Raw genomic sequence first — 19,897 nt, 5'->3', positions numbered from 1 at the left:
CTTCAGAAGATGGGAAAACAAGGTGCAATCTATTATTTTCGTTGCCTCAAGGGGATGATAAGTTCTTCCTTTACCCAGTTTTTGGCTTTATAATTGTAAATCACCCTGAGATAGGTATCCATTATGGAAACTTTCAGCCTGGGCAGTTAATCTGACAATTTTCAAATTCCTGAAACCAGGATCTTGTCATGGATGGTGCTGAGTGACCTTGACTGTAGGTTGTCCCACCTCAGCAGTAATGCACAGGCATCTACTTGCCTATGCACTTTAATCAGACCTTGTTTCAGAAACTCAGAAACATTTTCTTTAATATTTTTTTTTTCCCCAGGAGAGGGAGATAACAAGTTTTAGGAGGGAAGCTGAAGAAATAATTAAAATGCAAGTAATTGTAGAGGTTTAAGGAAGGAATCCTAAGCAGCAATACCAATTGTTTGACGGGGCTTTCAAAGAAGCTACTCTCTTAGGGGCAACCTTCAGGAGATGTGCTGTCTTTCATTGTTTGTATGCTGGGGTACCTTTGCCCTGGGGAGGCCATGGGGCTGGCATGTCACACCACCAGCATGGCCTCCCAGGCCCATGGCCCAGGCTCCAGAGACCCAGGGCAGGCCTCTGGGCTCTCCAGCACCCCTGACGGGGTATCTGCATCTCGGCCGTGATCTGTGATGACCGGCATAGTCTGTATAATAGTGCCATGGGGGGCATGCAGCTGGCTGGGCCATGGCCGGCGGGTCACAGGGCCACCATGAGCGGCTGCTGAGTGCTGGCGGCGAGGCTGAGCTGGAAAGCCTGGGCCGGGCTGTCAGCCTGGTGTGGCGGGAGGCGGTGACCTTTCTGGGGGTTGTGCCAGCTCCTGTTTGTCTTTCCCAAATTAGAGCTGAAGCATGCCAGGAAATTCAGTCAGAGATGGCTATGCTGCTGGGTGTCCTGGCCCTGAGGGCACTGCAGGCTCTATTGCCCCTTTCATTCTCCTCCTGGGGGCTCCCCCATCCTGCCCAGGGCCTCAGCCTCAGAGCTCCAGCTCCCCACAGCCCTGCCATGGGCCCTGCCACAGAGCAGGTGGCAACTAAAGAAACAGCAGCAAACAAACACAGCACATGCTGTTTCTTCCAGCTCTGCGTCTCCTCTGAGGCTTTCCTGCTCTCCTACTCCTCCTTGCTGGGGAAATAAGCTTAGAAAAAAAGCACCAGGGCAAACATCAGGAGTAGCTGTGTTTGTGGCCAGCATGAGTTACCTGAGAGATGAAAGGTGAGGCCCAGGAGGCTGTGTCCCCCCAGGCCCTGCGGTGCCTCACCAGCCTGTCCGGCAGCTGCCATGCTCGGAAGGGGCCTTGGGCAGCTGAGACATGCATGTGCCACCTACTCCCGGAGAGAGATCTATCTCTCTCTTCATTTTGTCTGCTCATGGCTGGTTCATGCTAGCTATGTGAAGGGATCGGAGCAGGTTCCTGACGTGGCCTAATGCCAGTAGTGCCAAATGCCAATTCCCGCTTTCCCTAAGGGAGCAGAAAGGGGACAGGGGCACCTCTGAGGGGAGGTGGTGGTGCGGGCATGCCGGCTGCATCCAGCCAGGCTCTTCAGGTGGTTTTGCATCCCGTGTGCTGCTCTGTAAGCTGGCTCACCTTAACACAGGCAGGCTACGCTAGACCTGGTGTGCTCAGGCTGTTGTTTATGCCTTTAGAGCGGTGATGGTATAGATAGGACCGCTTCTCTTAAAAAGCCGAGTCAAAGTTACTCACTTGCAGCTTGGAGTTACAGGTCTGGGTGCCTTTTCAAGGTTGGTGCTCAGTGGGTTTGTTTTATTTTTCATGGATCCTTTTAAATGCTGCTCAGGCTATTTCACCTGAGAAAACTGTCCTGTAGAGAGCCTGTGGAAAAGGCTCGTGGCGTATATGCCAAAATGGTTAGGAGCATGCTGACTGTCAGTCACTTATGTAGGACGGCAGACATGGCAGAGTGTGTGGGACAAAGAAACTCAGGCAGAGAGGAGATACCATCAGGGGTCTGTATCAGGAACCTGGGGACAGGGGGGGCTGATGTCTGCCTCCAGGCCACTGCTGGGAAAGTGTTTCTAGGAAGTGAGTGGTCACTAACCTGGGGACACTCTTGGGGAAGAGGGTGCTTGTGACCAAAATAACTCAAGTGGAAATGCCCGGAGAGCCAAAAGGTCTCATGGGGAGAATACACTGTCCCAGTGGAAACTTTCCCCTGAGGCTGACAGGGGGAGTGAGGCTGTGCACACCAGTTTGGCTACCATGTGGTTTTCCAAGGGATCATGGGCATTTCGTGACTTGCAAACAAACCCAGGCCAGACCTGCCTGATTTTTCACATTCCAAGTAATTTGTCTACTTCAATTACTAGAAGAAGTGAAATCCACTGAAGCAAATCTGACGTGTGTTTATGAAGGCAATTCAGCAGAAGATGTTGTTTTCCTGCATTCAGCCTGATTATTGTATTTGCGATGCTGCCCTTCACCTCAGAGCAGATTCACACAGATTGTATCTTTTTATGCAGCAGATCTTCCCCCAATGTATTCGCAGATTCCCAGTCCCAGGGACCGCTGTATTCAAGGGCTGTTAGCCTTACAGCACCAGTGCCGCTGCATAGAGAGGGCAAGACGCTTGCTAAGCCTAATTGGCATGGCAACATCGTGCATGGATTACCAGGTGCACGTGAGCAGATCCCACTGGCAGCAGCTGGGGCTATCACCCAAAGCAGATGCCAACAAATATGCAATGTAGCTTGCAGAATTTTTATGATGGAAAATCATGAACGAGAAGAGGGGGCCCAGCTTGCCTCTTTGAGCTGAGCTTGCAGGTTATCACTTAAAAAAACCCATCCTTTATTCCCAAACTGCTAGCTACAAAAGTCCTTGTCTAACCCTGAGCAGAGAATGGTGTAATACAGGCTGAGTTTCAGGCTGAAAACAGTGCTTTGAAAAACACAGTGCTGCCAGATCCTTTCTTGAAATGAAAGCCTCGTTTTGCCAAGACTTAATGCTGTCTCAGAAATATATGCCTTTTGTAGGACTTCAGCTGTAGAATTTGATCTTGAGTGAGTAATATTTAATATTCTTAGGACAGTTTAAGAACCTGATCCAAACAAAACTGCAGTCAGAGCAAAGTTTTTATTGATTTCAGTGGGTTTTGAATCAGACTCTGTAGTTTACTGGATTGTTCCCAACTGTTACTGCCTAGAATCCATGGCGCAAAAAAAAAAAAAAAAAAAAAAGTAAATACAGGAGAATGCAGGGATTCACAGAATCACAGAATGATATGGGGTTGGAAGGAACTTCTGGAGATCTTCTAGTCCAACCCCGCCCATGTCATGATGATCACCCCCTGTGATGATTCGAAAAATCATCACATGATGGAGCTCATTTTTCTCAGAATACTTGCAAATATACACATATATGCCACACCATCCCCACGATGTTGGCAGAGACCTTTCAGGGCTGTCTCAAAAAATATTTTTGCTTGTCTTTCTGTGTCGGTGGTTTGCTCAAAATCTCTGTTGACAAAGCACAGCAAATTCCTGACAACAATCTTAAAGAGGCTTGCATATAAATAAAGATGTCTGAGAGAAGCCAAAAGCTATATACTCTGATCACTTTACACGTCACATGTTCTGAGAGTGGCACCATGGCTGCATAAATAGTCCCTCTGGTGTCAACTGAGTTTTAGAATATGGGGGAGGTGGAGGCAGGGAGGTAAGGAGAGAAGCATCTAGCCCAGAGCTGGCAAAAGCCCTGCTGAAATGAAAGGGTGGGCAAGAAGGAGGAGGGGGAGGAATTGTTTGCTAAATAGGAAAAGGAAAAATGACCTGACAGGCATAATTATGAAGCACTTTAGATGGTCTTAAAGGGAAGATGGTTTGCTGACAGCTGTCTCTTCAAATGTAGTTGAGTGTCTTGCTCTGCAGTTCCTCTGTAGCCTCCCTTCAGACTGTTTTTTTTCTTTCTTTCTTTTGGGCATCTTTTTAGAACTGAGCTCAGGACTTCCCCTTCTTTATGATGAAACTTCTCATCTGAAGAAAATAGAAACGGAGAGTGTGAAGGTAGTTGGACCATGGCCAGCCCTGCACGTCAGCATGAACAAGGTATAGCATATACATATATACTTTTACATATATATGCTGAAGAGTCCTTTTGTCACTTCATATTCAAAAGCTGCTGCTTTTTCACTGCCAATTCAAATCAACATTCATCTGCAACTGGCTTGCTTTTTAATCACCTCTCACCATCTCCTGTGGGACTGGGGTTTGGTTTTTAGGTTTAGCATTTCCTCCAACTTTGCCTTTTAAAATTTCAGAAGCTGCTGCAACAATGTTATGATGTAGTTTTAGTTTAGTTGTGAAGTTAGTCATCCAGGCAGCCCAGAGCTGCTAAGAAATAACAACACTTCAAGTGATAAAAAAAAAATCTTGTTTTCTACATGAGGAGTCTGTGTTATGCCTTAAAACCCCTCTGGCATCTAATGTTAGTGGGTGTTTTATGAGTGAGGTTTTGCAGGGGTGGCAAAAGAGCCGTGTCCCACTGTTTCTGACAGAGATCAGAGGCCACCAGGTTGGTGCCTCCTTGTATCCATGCGAGGCAAAATCCATTGTGCCTGCACTGTGGGTTGCCTTGAGCTGAGTCTGGATAGAGCATAGAAACCTGGAGCTCTGGTTTGCAATCACATCACTCCTGAGCTGAACCCGATGAAGTCAATGAAAGCGTTGCCACTGGCTTCAAATGAGGGGTCTGGGCCCAGTGACTACAGACCTGGTAAAAGAAACGTGTTTTGAGAGTTTTCTGCTAGTTCAAGGGAGAACTCAATTAAATTACTGTACCTTGGTTTTACAGACAGCCTTTGTTACTGATATTATTTCAACAAGCATTAGGGAACTTAAAATCAAAGGGGAGGTGACAAACTGTATCAAAAAAACAAGCACAAAAGGGCTGTATATATAAATGGCATAATCTTTTTTTTTTCTCTGATGGGAGGATCCAGGAAATGGGAATCAAGGCTGAAAATCAGTGAGTCAGATGTTTCTGATAAAAAAAGAAATCTTGGTATAGTTTTTTTCAACATTCTAGTTAATTGAAATTAAATCATAATGCAGTGGATTTTCCAGTATGCAGATTTTCTTGAAGAACCATGTTCAAGGTGTGTCATGGGGTGGTGGGGTAGGTCAGCTAAGGACTGCAGTCGTTATGCCTTATGAATGTGGTCATGAGACAATGACCTATATCATGACTTTTGGAGACTTCTGAATGAACAGGTGAAGGTGGAATATTTTAGACTTTTTCCCAAATCTATTTGGTTATCAGCTGTGAGGACCTGTGATTTTATGTCACTGGTAGGTTCGAGTGGGGTTAAAAAGTTAAATCATAAAGTAGACAAACTGAAGTGAAATGGAAAAGAAGTAATCTTTTTCCCATGGACATTTCTCAAGTTCTTCTTCTAGAAATACTATTAACTGGTAATAAGTACAGTTTTTAATAGGCAAAGCTAATTAAGCATTGACATAGTTTGCCAAAGGAAAATTCTCCATCTCACAGATTCACCCAGTGAATACCCAGGTCTTGTGAGAGGAGTTCCTCTAGTTCAGATGTAGTTACTGATACTCTGTCTTGACCCCAGCTGAGAACATTCACTTAGGTACAATGTCCAAAGCATGTTTTAAAGGATGGTCCTACAATGTTAAGCTTATTGACAGCTCATTTTGGCGTATATATGAAGGACTAACATGAAGAAGTTAAGCTTATTGACAGCTCATTTTGGCATATATATGAAGGACTAACATGAAGAAGTGAGAGGACTCTCCATGTTGACCACAGTGCACAAGCAGATAAACCAGTCTGGCCTGTGTTGCACGAAAGATCCAAACAGATTGTCTCAATGGTAGCCTTGAGATCTCAAAATGAGTAGATTTATGGTCTTTTTTCTTTATTTAAATGAAATCTTAAGACACTTTGGTCCTGCATTCCACCATATTGTGCAAGTAGTCCCAATACAGTCCCTGCAACTTCTGCCTGGCAAAACCTGGCCTCTCATCCTTTTGCTCTTCTTTCTTCTCTGAAAATCTATGGAGAGACAACTCAGCTCTTCTATAATTAATGGTTTTCTTTGGCTTGTCCTGACAGCTCTAGAATTTTGTCCACAGTCAGAGGGATTATTTATTTAAGGACTAATTAGCAAAACCCAGTATCACAGCAAGTCAGTGCTTCACAATAAAGCAGCTGCACAGTAAATGCAGCCTGCGCCTGATGTGGTGAGACTTCCATCAGTCAAAGTTTAGCTGATGAAAAAAATCTTTCAATGAGCACCAGGAGCTGCTAAATGCTTGTTTCTGACAGAAGCTCAGCAGAAAGAGTGAGCTGTCTAATGAAAACCTTCTCCTGGCAGTCATAAAGAGCTTGGGTTTAAGAGTTGGGTATCAATCCCATGAACAGCAGCTATCATGTGAATGCGAAGCAGGTCAGTCCCTCAAAATTTATTAAAATTGCCATTTTAGGCCATCTGAAAATTGTACATGCTCTTGAAATGCGCCCAGAGTCATCACTGTAAAGCGCCTCAGTGATCAAGCCCTCATATTACAGGCTGTGGGTTGTAACTGACAAATCATTCTGAAGTTCTTTTGGCCCCTCGCTTGTGGTTTCTTCTTCAAGCACCATTTTCTGACCTAGATCCATGTGAAATGTGTACACAGAGCTTATAAAGCTAAAACAAACAAACTCCGCCTTTGAGCACAGAGCTTATAAAGCTAAAACAAACAAACTACAGGTCTTTGAGAGGAGCCTGGAGTTGCCTCAGCAGATGGCTTCTCCAATGAAACAGAGTGAACATGCTGTAGATGTTGGGCTAACCCTTCGGCTGAAGTGCTGTGGAGCGTTGCCTGGCACAAAGGCAGCGGGGCAGGTTAGACAGGATTTAACAGTTCTGAACTGTAACAAGCATTTTTCGCTATGAGTGTAGCCTTTAAAGCTCTTTTGGTTATGGTAGTTAACTAGCTACTCAGTCCAGAAGTGAACAGATTTTAATAAAGTGGTTGGTGTACTTAGTTTCTGGCAAAAAAATGAAATGTTAACAGTTCCCCTGCACCACTCCATTGATTTCTATTCTACTAAGTGCTTTTTATTCCCTAGTTTTGTGTCCTCTGAAATATTATGCTTAAACAAAACCGGTGAAGCAGTTAGGATGCTGCTTCATTTGCTCTATTTCTGAAAATAAAGCAATGGTTTCCACATCTATTGTGGAGTCCCAACTTTCACTCCCTCTCTTCTTGTTGCTAATTATTGTTTTTTCAAGTAAAGTGCTTTGGGGCTGGAATTTGTCAGGCTTAATAATCAACCCATAGGAGAATTAACAAGAAATTGGGTAAATTAGATTCAGCAGTTAATTAATTTGTTTGTCTGCTACAGCAAACTTTGTCTCATGGGAATGATGAATGGACGTGTCCAATCTCTTTTCCAGAGCTGTTTGGTCCAGTGGACGTGTGTGTCCACCTCCTGAATAATAAAAGTCAGTTTCAACATGTGTTTCATGCCCTTCAGTGCTAGCGGGCTCTGAAATCTCCAGGAGAGACAAACTCCAGGAGAGAGGAGTTGTGGCTGTGAATGTATTTCTGATTCGCTTTCTTGCAAGCCTTTCCTTAGAAAAATATGTTCTCCCATCAACCCTTGATACGTGTGTGTGTGTGTGTGTGTGTATGGAAAATATAAAGCCAAGAATGCATTGTTAGCATTTCTGAAGTCTTGGGAGTCTAGTAATTATTACATGCAGATACAATTATTGCATAAAAAGAAAGAATACAAATACAGTTCAAATTGTTTCTACCCCCTTTCCTGGTGTTATGCTCACCCTTCTCCTACACCTCTGGGTCCTAAGGTTGGGACTTCATTCTGGTGGGGTCAGAAAGGTTGTTATGATGGTCGTGTTCATGGTTTCTTCTTCCTCACTCTACAATCCACTTTGGCTCCTTTTATATGTTTGCAAACATGCTTTTATACCTTGCTCCTTATTCATTGATCTGCATCTTCACCCAAATTTACTATATGTACTTTTACATATTATGCTAGATACTATATCTTTGCTCTCTTCATTGGCCCTAAAGCCAGTTTTGTCTGGGTCCAGGACTGCACTTCTTTAACTGGCCACTGGTGAGTTGTTTATAACCAGGGGGTCTCTAGGGCCAGGCTGTGCCCCTTGCGTTATTGCCCCATTCCTGCGCTCCTCTACACTACTTCCTGTCTCTCCACTTCTCCAGGCCTCTGGTATCATACAAGCCCCGCTGTGTTGCTTTATATTACACCCTTGTGTTAGAGTCATAATTATCTCATTCTACAAAGCATAACTGCTTGTGTTACTGCTTTCTATATAAAACTACTTCTGTTACAGCTAAACCTAGTAAAACAAAACTGTAGGCAGACCAAGAAGGGTTCAGGCAGAGGAAGCATGATGAGCCTCAATGGCTTTGCAAACTCTGTTCAAAGGTTATGGCCGTTTGCTAGGATGGTAATACCATATTACAGGACTACCCAGTTAAATTACTGACTGCTTGCAAAAGATACCACCTGCAAAAAAGCTGTGGAACTACCTGCCCTGTGCGCTACTGCAAAGCCTAAGTCTACTACAGTTCCAAAAATCATTTGTGGTTTTAAAAAAGCCCACAAAGCCAACTCTGTTGATGTTGAGACTCTTCTGTGTGATACACTGATCAGAGGGTACATCCCAGGAAACATGGCTACCCAGTAAGGCTATAATGAAGATAGCTTTACTGATAAAGATTAGATCCTGACAAAGGCAGGATCTAATAATATTGAGCAATAGCATTTTATAAAATCAATTAGATACCAGGAACTAAACAGGTTTGTTCCAAGGATATAACAATATTTATTGGGAGTTATATCTTTCATTAAACCAACTGATAGTTGACCTGGGGAAGGTCTTGTGTATCTGACAGCCCAATGAGAGTTTGTTTATTTGTTTTTCAAAATGTATTTTTCTAATAAGAGATGCAGCTTCTCCTTGCAAATTTTGCCTCAAATAAGAATAACACATAGTCATACAGGTCTTATTGTTATGGTGTCTGTTCATAATTGGTATTCGCCATCACATGGAAAAAATCAATAAATCTCCTGGTGGAAAGGGGGCAAAAGAGTCTGTAGATTTTCATGCACATTTGCAGATGTAGTTGAGTCCCAGGAAACCAAAGGGTTTGACCTCACAAAGCTAATGTGCATTCAGAACCTGTATGTCTGTGTTGTCTTCATGAAAATTTTAATTCCCACTAGTAGCGATGACTAGCAACAAAGAATAGACCTGTGTACCTAAACAAAATAGTAATTCTATTCTTCAGACATCCCCAGATAAATGCGTGTTTTAAACATACTGTTTGGCTAACAAGACACTATTGATAAATTCACAGAGGCAAAAGGTCATGAATCTTACTCTTAGAATGAAGTTTGATGTGGAACAAAGCACGAACCTTTCAAAGCAGAGAGAATGTAAGTGTGAAGTACAGGAGTGATATTGCTGGGTTTCATGCAACTTTGTATTCAGCATGTGTGCTTAATATTCAGTTAGCTTTGCAAACCAAAGCCACTGTCATCATTATCTCACACTGTACAAATCTGCTTTTTGGTTCCAGTATCAGCAAATGTAATTCAATTTAAAGTAAATGTTTGGGAGGAGAAAAGCAAACCTAAGACCTCAATTATAAAAAGAAAAAAAGGCATCTGGTTTTATGTGTATATGTATCTGAGCTTGCTCAAGCCATTTCTATCAAACCCATTTACATGCAATTCTCCAGTGTTTTTCCTTCTCTGGAAAAATAGTTCTGCATCAGTGGTGAAAGTGATGTGAACACATTGCTATTTTTTAGCACCAGCAGAACTGGAGATGGAAAATTGGAGTGTTATCAGGTATCTTAACTTAATGGATTTTTTTACTCCTTTCTTAACCTTTTAAGATGAGTTTAGATTACCATTTTAAGCAAGAAGATTACTTCTTTCAAATGCAAGTTTGACTCTCAGACATTCACTTGAAAGAGGCATCTCAGATTCTTTGGAATTACATAGTGATAAATGATAAAATTGGAAATTTTATTAACATTATGCCATGTTTAGTTTTCTAGTTACTTCCATGTAGAATGCTCTTAGTTTATAAATGAAAATAAAATTTTAATAACTGCCAACCTGGTACAATGTTGGAATACCCAGCTGCTATCTTTATGCTTCACTCATCACTGCAAGTGATAAGGATTCTGGAAATCTAAGATTTCTTTATTATACAGCAAAATAAAGTAGATTACAGCTTTCATTCTTGAAGCAATAGTATATAGATATTCCTAACATAGGCACATTTTAGATCTTTGATTTTCTTATAAACTAGTGAATTGAACCATAGAAGGTACTGTATGGTTTTGTATAGTCCTGAAATATTTTTCTTTTGATGATAATTATACTTTAGGAGTTGAATTGGGGAATGAATGGGTTTAAATGTAAAGTTTAGTGACATTAAGGAACAACAGGAACATACATGCTTAGAAGTGCTAATAGTCTGCAGTAAAGAGGTGTTGCTTTGTTCTGTGATTTGAGTTCACTTTTAGCCTGGAACATCAGTGCCACTGACTATGTGTGTAATAGCCTCCCCTAATCAGCTGTGTGAGAGCAGAATTCAGTAATGACTCGGGATGCGCTGCATTGTGGCGGAAAAGTCCATCGTTGCCAAGGCAGGCTGGCAAAGAAGCCTTTCACAGATGTTCAGAAGCTAGAGGAGGTCTGGGTCGGGTCGAGCACTCTCCAGCCCCATATGGGGTTTGTGTGCAGGTAGCGTTTCCACTGGGGCAGGGAAAGGTGGTGGCCTTTGGCTGCTGGCTCAGCATCTTGGTAAGCAGGATGAGGCCAAGCAGCAATTGGAGCAATGTCTGCTCTTCGTGTGTCATCAGGTGTTGCTGCTCCTGTTGAGGTGCAAGCAAAGCAAATTTTGCTTGGCTGAAGGTGAAACTCCTAAAGCGTGACCCAAACAAGGGCTAAAGCAGAACTGAGTGCCCAGGACCTTCTAAGAAGTTTACAACCTCCAGCAGCAGCAGCAGCTTTCCCTTTTCAGCCAGGACAGCAAGCACCAGCCTTTGGACCTCTCAGGTTATGAGAACCTCAGTGCGAGACTTCACATCAGATCCTGCACTGGGGACAGTCTCCATTACATGGAGTCATCTGGTATAATCCTGAATATAGCAGGAGATTTAGACCTTTTGAGGATTCTAGCTACAGGCCAGCCCCCAGGGCTTCTATGTTGCTTTCGGCCAATGTGGAGAAATTGGGCAGGGGAGGAAGAATATAAGGACTGAAAAATATTCCATATCCATTTGTCTAAAAGATGGACCCAACTTTGGAACTTTTTGAGTTATGAAACAAGCTTATGTCCTAAACAAGCACCAGTTGTCTCGATTTAGCTAGTAAAATACAGTTGCTTAATTGTGTTTCACTGAAATGATATTTAATTAGTGTCCAGTGTTAAAACAAAGGTGGGATTTTGCATGGCTTTTAGAAATGCCACTGCTTAGTGTGTTGTTCTTTCTGTTCTTGGAAATCAGTACTCTTAAAAGTTGACAATAATAGCAGCCATTTTAAAGTGTGTAATAGTGCACTGAGGTTACCAAGACTATTGGTGAAGGAAAAGTTGTGATTTCTTTACAGTTAATTTTGCTTTTTGTGTATCTCTACTTCAGCTTCTACAGCTTCATGAGTGCCCCAGAAAACACATGTGTGGCAAACAAATATTTCACAGTTTTTTTCACATGCTTGCCTGAACTACCGTTATTTTCAAGGCTGAATAGGTGACTACAGTTCCATAAGCTGCTCCAGCTAGATGCTATCACTTTTCATTTTAAGTATTTTCTTTCCCCTTAGGAGGAAAGTGGGGAGAATGAAAACTCAAAAAATATCTTCCACCAAACCCAGTAATCGTGGCTCAGCAAACAAACATGTAAGAATTTTTTGCCAGAGACAAAAAAACTCATGATGCGCAGTCCTTTAACAGCCAGTTTTTCAAATTCATACCTGGCAGCTATGGCATTTTGGATGATGAAGTCTGCTGGACCAACTCTGCTTACACATGAGAAATATTTTGCAGTCTCTGTAGAGTTCTGTAGAGGTCTGGCTCTTTCCCTCTCCAGTGTTTTCAGAACAGTTTCCTCAGGCAACATAATTGCATTTGTGATTTGCCCCACTTCCAGAAATTGTCCCCTGAATTTTGGTGTTCCCTTTTTCTGTGATTGTTTGAGGACCTGAGAGAAGAGTCAATAAGACTGTAGTTAGCATCATCCAGGGGGGTGTCATGGGGCCGGGCAGAAGGAAGGACAAAGGAGGCGGGTTTTGAAGTTAAAGGGCTAATCATACGGTAATTTCAGTGACTAAAAAATAACCGGTTCTGAGTTGAAATATTTTGCCAGGGGTGAACCTCAGAGATGCGCTGGACCTGGTTTACTGATGCTATTTACAGGTTTTGGCTGAAATCTGAATGACAGCATTACGTGTCTGTTCTGTCCGGGTGTATGCCACCACGCACTCTTTGCAGCGCTGAGAGTGGAAAATAAATGCATGATCAAGGCTGTTATTCAGTTGTAACTCGGGTCTCATTTCCAGGAAGAATAGGAAAGTTTGCAATGGCGGTTATGCCATTGTCCAATTCTTCTTTAAAATATATAAGATATTACAGTTTGAGTGTTTAAGAGTGTGTTTAGAATCCTGGTCTCATTCACACCCTGTTTGTTTATACATTAGTATTACATTGTCCTTTTTTCTTTCTATTTTTTTTTCTTTTCTGCACGGGAAGTTTATTTGTGCTGGCATTTCTGCTGGCTGTAGTTTGTTCAAGGCACAAAACCTTCAGTTCACGTCTGAACAGGTCACTAAACTAGCTGTCCTGAGGCTTTACATTTCTGATCCAGATCACTGCATAGGTAAAGGGTCGGCATCAAGTGGAAAGAGCAGCAGCAATGTTTAAACTCCCTGGACTTTTCTTTCTGATGAAGAAGATTTTGCTTGGCTTGCAATTACATGAAGATACCCTTGGATCCCTCTGGATAAACTTGCAAGTTTATCCTTTACATTTTAAAGGTGGTGTAAGAAACCAGTGTTCACTATAGTTGAGTGTTGTGAGTCTTTCTTCTGCCTGCAGTGCGATATTTTGAGACAATGTTTTGCTTCCTCAGCATGATCACAGGTTTGGGCAACCACTCCAGGGCCTGGCTGGGCTTTTTCCATGTATCTTCACATCGGTTTCTTGCTTCCATCACTCAAGCTTCCCAGAGGCTTTTCTTATCTTTAAAATATTATGAAGCCATTAAATATTTTGAAAACCTTTTATCCTAAGATCTATCTATCAGGGTATGAACACGGAAATGTTATCCCGTATTGCTAAATCAAGTTGCTAAATTAAAAATTTGATCTTGGACCATTTTATTAACTTCTTTTTCTAACATATGTCACTGTGCTTGCCTTTTATATTTAATATAGGGTGAAGACAAGAAAGTAGCTGAAAAGACTCTTCATGCCCCTGTGTCACCTTCAGCTGTACCTGACCATATGAAGTGCAACATCCTTAAAGCTCAAGTGGAAGCTGCTTTTCGAGTAGGCACCCAGGTAATCTGTGTTTAATACTTCGCCTTTCTACTTTTGGCATAGCTTACGCCGATTTTCCAAAATCACGTCGTTCCTGAGGAAGCACCGAATTTTATCTCATGTATCCACATTGACCTAGCTTTCTCTAACTGCTCTGCAGTTTTTTCAGGTAACTCAAAATTATTGATATGATAGAAGTAGGAAATTTGTCCAAACTGACACCATTAATACAGCTGAGAGAGATTGAGAAAACGGGAGAGAAGGCCGCAGGAAATATCCATGTTTTGATTTTATCACTGTGGCTTTTACTTACTTTGCAGCTGAGAAACAATAACCTCTGGAGTATCACTCATGGAAACTCTGTTTTAAGGGTGTTCTAAGGATAAAGTCTATACATACAGCTGCAACATTTATTTTAGGGGTTTAACTTCAGATGCCTGGATATGAAATGTTAGCTATCCTATTGTTTTCTTACTCATTTGTGTGCTTGTAACTAACTTTTAAGCTGCTATTTTCACTGCTTGGTCAGTGTTTACATCGGATATAGCCTGCTTCAAAGACACCACAACCCTCAAAGTGTAATTTGTGGACAAAAGATAATGCCATTTGTGCCAAAAAAATAAAGCCAAATAGAATGCTCTAGGAACAAAGGAAAGATTCGTATGACTCTTACCCCAAGTTCCTGTGGTATCTTTGTGCATACTGTTCTGTTTGAATACAAATTATGTTGGTGTTTCCATCGCTTTGTTTCTTTTCACAATAACATATCAGGTCAACTTGCCCTGCAAAGGATTTTGTTAATAGTCATCTTTGTGTATTTGTTGTTCCCTGGCAGATCTTTCATCCGAGAGGTAGATTACATCTGGTCTAACTAGACCTAAGGAAGCATCAAAATTTGGTTATGCTGACTGCCCTAGATTTCAAGAACAGAAACCATAAATCTGACAGCATGTGGGGGAGGGAGGTTGTGTTTTTTTCTTTTAGTTTTTGCTTAAAGCAGTTCTCTCACCTCTCCGAATGTTGTATCAGCTGTGTTTTATGCAGCATGTTTCTTGTTTGATTGCCCTTGGGTTTGCCCTCTGTTTTTCCTGTGTGTCTTTTCTGCAGGATGTCATGGTGTATTTCTCACGTTTGTGTTTTCTCCTGAATATGCTTAATGGTCATTCAGCTGTGTTTTATGCAGCATGTTTCTTGTTTGATTGCCCTTGGGTTTGCCCTCTGTTTTTCCTGTGTGTCTTTTCTGCAGGATGTCATGGTGTATTTCTCACGTTTGTGTTTTCTCCTGAATATGCTGGATAGTTTGACTGGATAGTTAAAGACTGGAAGCAGTGTGTGCTGCTGCATAGAGAAAACAGCATTACTAAGGCAAGATAGGAAATGTGCTTAACATATGCATCTCTCAATTCACCTGCCCTGCCTTAATTTTTCACTCTGAAGCTTTCCAAGGGAGTTGCTTTTTCCTGGGCTGCATTTTCATGCATGCCATAACTGTATTCTTTAGCTGCTGCTATGTTGTAAATAAGTTTCAGAGCAAGCTGAGCGTTCCATATTCCCTTCTTACCTGTGTTGTTTTGCAGAAGTCTTTACCACTCAGATTGGATTAATTAGGTGTCTGTAGGCTTGTCCTCAATGAGAGGAGTCTTATGATTTCAGAGGGAAGGAGGGGAAAGAAGACCATTGGAGGATAGCACATATTGTGGAAAATAATGGCATATGGTTCAGTTTGAAATCCCTGAAGCTTTCAGTGCTAATGAAGTATGGCTTAAGAGTTACAGTCAGTAAATTAGGATGTCACCTTAATCTTGGAAGTCCTCATTCAACTCTCTGCTTAGCCACAAAATTGTATGTGCAACTAGAGATGAGTTCTTCTGCACTTGAGCTCCCCTCCTGTCAAGTATGAAAGATTACCCTTCTCAGATACATTGCAAAAATCAGTAGGCAGAGACCAGGCAATGGTCAGGCATTACAGTAAGAAGCTGTGACTACAGAATTGCCTGGAAGGGTAGGCAAAGGGCTCGTGGTGAAGGAATGAGGAGAAACACATCATCTATTACCTAAAAAATGGGAGGAGGGATGGGCGCTACAGGAGACTCCGATAAACCATCATATCAGCGTACCGTAAAACCACACAGTTATCTTCTCCACCCACCACCACCACCCCCCCCCAAATAACTAACTGAATAGCAGTAGCTAAAGCCACTTCCCAGTGCCAGTTCAGTCATCTTCTGGGATAAGTGAGCTAGGATGACTTTACACTGCTCAGAGACACTTACAGCAGCCTTTTGAGGGAGCAGATAAGAGATACTTTCTTCACAGAAGACAACCGTTTAACTCCATGTATTTCTCCAGGGCTGTGATCCTGACCCTCTTTGACCCCATCTGACAAATCCCGCTGCCCAGTATATCTGGAGGACTAACCATGTTATCCTCTGCCCAATTCTATCTTTTGATGCCAGCTCCATATTAAATCCCTAAGACGTCCTGCCTTCTGGCCTTATTCTTAAGACTCCAATTTCTCATCTCTTGTTTTCTGTACTGTCAGAGTTCAACCTACAAGGCAGCCAGGGCAAGAAATATATTTAGGTTCTGTAAGGCACAGCCTATATTACTTGAGCTGTAAAGCAAGACAAGCAATTTTCCTCATGTACAGCATAGATCTTCCTTTGTTTCATGGTATCACAAAAAAGATGAGGATTTGCTCCTCTCTACTTTGCAAAAGGAAGAAGAAAGAACCAGACTCTGTCTTATACACATGGTATTTGAAATGAAATGTTCTTTTAAATGCTCCAAAAATCTATGGACTGACTTGTTCTTTATGAAACTTCATGGGGCATCTTCATTATACCGTTAGGTGTAAAAGCATGAGAAAAATATTGGTGCACTGTAAGATTGGATCCAAAATTAACAAACTGTTGCTTGAAATATTTGTAACAGCTCTCTCTCTAAGCAGTAGGAATATTTTCAGTACCATATGCTACTAACATCAGGATGTGACAAGTTTATGAAGGCACCTCCTGCATGTAGTAGAAGAAGCTGTTCCTTGTTAATACTCAGAATGGAGTGAATATTTGCAAGTGGAAAATACAAACTGGGACAGAAATTTTCTGTAGTTTTCTTTCTTTACGGCAGCTAGACACCAGCACAAGAGAGAGCCTCAGAAATGAATGATTCTAGTGCTTACAATTTCAAAAATAAAAACAGGCGAAATTATGCAAGACATTTGAAAACATATTCTGGAGGATGGTCTCTGCACTGCTTCATTTCAAAATTATGCTGAAGAGCTGTTTATTGCATTCCTGGGGGGCAATGCAACATCTCCCATGGCTATAGTCCTGACTTAGAGACCGAAAAATTGTAAGTTGATGGTGCCGATCACTGAGCCCTGCATGAGGTTTAGAGTTATAGAGCAGCAGGAAGCTAACACGAGTGAGTTTGTTTATTTGGTGAAGATGGAAATATTTATGTGCCATTCTGCTAACTGGAGAATCAGAGTACAGTGTGCATGGGGATGCTGGAACCTGAATCCAGGAGTATGCCACCTCAGACACCACAGGTTAGAAACGTGAGGAACCCACACGTGACTGGGAACCTGTGGTTTGCACAGGGCATGCCACAGAGTATCTGTAGGTCTAGAGCAAACGAGTAGTGTTTCACAACACACCTTTCAAACTGTGCCACAGGGATCTGCCACCTTCTAGCTGACAGACTGCATATCACAGTTCCCACATAATTAAGCTCCAGGGGAGCACTAAACACTGTGAAACAACTGACATCTTTTCTTCTTTTTTTTTTTTCCTCCTTTTTTTGCACTTATTCCGGACTCTTCATTTGAGAGGGAGTGGTATAAAGCAGCAGTGAGGAGCTGCCAGAATACAAAAGACCTGCTCTCCCTGGCATTTAAAACCCCTTTGCAGCTTGCATGAGTCAGTGCTGATATACTGTGATTGAGCAGACGACTTGTTAGTATCACAAAGAGTCCCTTTTGCCAAACAGTTCATGGCCCACTAATGGAGGAAAGATACTAGCAGGTTTCGGTTGCTATTTATATTCTCTTTGGCTCCAGCCAAATCTTAATTATTCTTATAATTAAGCACAGGCTCCTGAGCAAATCTACAGCTACCTCAGCAGGGCTTTTTCTTTTGCTGGGCAGTATGTGTTATGTTCTAGTAGTTTGTCTTCTACAGGTGGTGTTTATACTCTCCGCCTGTTACCTAATGTTTCCTAAATCCTTGGGTTGACGTAGGTCTAGCACGTTAGCACAGGGAAGGAACTGAGATCCTGTTTCTCATGGATTTCTGATTTTTGCTTTGCCTGCATCTTTCTCTGCAGACAAGGGGAGGCCATGCTCGTTTTTAAGATACATTTTTTCAGTGCAGTTTATGAAAGACAAACAGAGGTGACATTACCTCTGAGCTGTTCCTCGCTGAACATTGTGGGGTTTTGTTGAGGAAAAAAGCAGTGGGAAAGGGAAGTTTGGATACACAGAGTTATTTACAAAAAGCCATTCACTTCTGCTTTCTCAATCCCAAGGGAAACTCTTGGCTAGCAAAAGGTATCTTCCATCAGCCAGGTTTGGGTTCTTAAGCAATTGATTCCCCTGCCTTGATTCTCAGTAAACAAAGGGACATTTAGGCTGAACAAAGGGACATTCAATCCTGTAGCTCCTTTCACACACTAACTTTCTTCACAAGCTTATACACATGTAAATTTTTAGGCCAGGTCGATAACCATCTCTCTTTTCCCCCCCCTGTCCTAGAAACAAGGATAGACTGATAATCATGTCGGTTTGCTTTAAGTATTGCCAATATGTGAGTAAGTGTAGGTTGCCTGTGCTGTCTAGAATTGCCGGGAGGAAAGGACTGGACTGTGGCACAGAAGATGTCTCAGGACATGCACAGGTACAGGTGTCATCCTCCAGCCTGTGCTCTCTACATAGACGCAGGCCATGGCTGCATATGTAAATGACACTGGGATTTATGCATTATTTATGGTACAAAGGGTGAATAAGTGAGGTGACTCACAGTGCTAGTCTGTTTTAGCTACATTTTTGATGGTTCTGTGGTGCTGTCTCCTTTAAGGAAAGATTCAAGTGTTAAGGACTTGTCGTCTTCAAAGTCCAGGTGCTTTTGCCATGTATTTCTGGAGAAAAAAATCGCTGTCTTTATGTGAGCTGGGTGTTTGGAGCTGTATTCACTTAAGGGGATCTGGATTCAAACCCTAATCAGGTCACGAATGAAAACAGAGTAGGTGAGGGGAAGACACTTGAGGATTTATAATCTTATGCGATCTTTCTTATAATAGGACTTAAACAAATCCTTCTGGATCCCCAGAGGAGTTCTTAGCTTTCACTAGATGTTGACTTAAGTACCTCGAAAGGATCAGTTTTTCCAACATTTTAACCTCTTTCCATCACGAATTAGATGCTGTTTGCTTCCCTCTCCTCCTTTCCTCCCCACCTCCACCCTCCCTTATTCACAGCACAGAGACACTGCACAATTTGACAGTCTTCGCACAGAGATCAGAACTGGAATTATGTGAGTCTAACAGGTCACAGCTGAGGTGTTCAGGCTGTGGGGGAAGATTGCACAGCTCCTTATGTACACGGTACCGTCCTTGCTAAAGCTGTTGCTGTTAGTCACCCACTTGGATGAGCAATAAGCTCACTGGGAAATTTCAGGCTAAGTAAAAAGAAGCAACTGCGCTGGGACTCTCGGCTGGAACTGCAACATCGTGTCAGTTATAATTGCTCATAACAATGGAATTTAAAAATGGCTCAGCTTCAAATCCTTGGTGTTCAGTCACTACGGGGAAACAGGTTTGCTCAACTTCAAAAGCCAGGCAACAGGAACGGAAGGGTATCAGAGGTACAAAAATACAAGATTTTCAATGTGTGTGGGTCAGGATGATCAATATATGATACATGGCAGCTCATTAGAAGTGTGTCAGCCATGATACCTCAAAGTCAGGGGAAGGAGCTGAGGAAGTGATGCAGCAGCCTTGCTGAGGTACAGAAGGGGAGGGAGGATTTAGATAAACAGAATGTGGGAAAAGGGAAATCTTTAATTTATTCCCTAGGATACTGGAGGCAAATGTGGCAGTGGTGCCAAAAGACTGTGACAACACATTGTGGATATGTCAGCTATGTCTCCTAGCTGGCATGTCTGTAAGTGCTAGTGCATGATGAGACAAGTACTGTTAATTGTGCTGATGTGTAGGAGCCCCACCATAGCCCAGGAGAGACACAGTGCCAGGCCCTGTTCAGAGGGAGAAAAACAGAGTAGTCGGTTCCCA

The 19,897-nt window shown here is 42.3% G+C and overlaps 1 protein-coding gene across 4 annotated transcripts in view; it reads left to right on the top strand.

Moving 5' to 3' along the window:
* The window catches only part of EPB41L4B (erythrocyte membrane protein band 4.1 like 4B), a 169,310-nt gene that overhangs the window by 96,410 nt on the left and 53,003 nt on the right, over nucleotides 1-19,897 (top strand). For all 4 annotated transcript variants that reach the window (XM_014938607.1, XM_014938605.1, XM_014938606.1 and 1 more), the window contains exons 17-18: nucleotides 3,980-4,095; nucleotides 13,502-13,627. In XM_014938607.1, the coding sequence (XP_014794093.1) occupies nucleotides 3,980-4,095; nucleotides 13,502-13,627 (242 nt within the window). The remainder of the gene's footprint in view (nucleotides 1-3,979; nucleotides 4,096-13,501; nucleotides 13,628-19,897) is intronic.

The sequence above is a fragment of the Calidris pugnax genome, unplaced genomic scaffold, assembly GCF_001431845.1.
Source record: "Calidris pugnax isolate Ruff unplaced genomic scaffold, ASM143184v1 scaffold13, whole genome shotgun sequence".
NCBI classification, from domain to species: Eukaryota; Metazoa; Chordata; class Aves; order Charadriiformes; family Scolopacidae; genus Calidris; species Calidris pugnax.
This window is presented reverse-complemented; position numbering and strand designations above follow the sequence as displayed.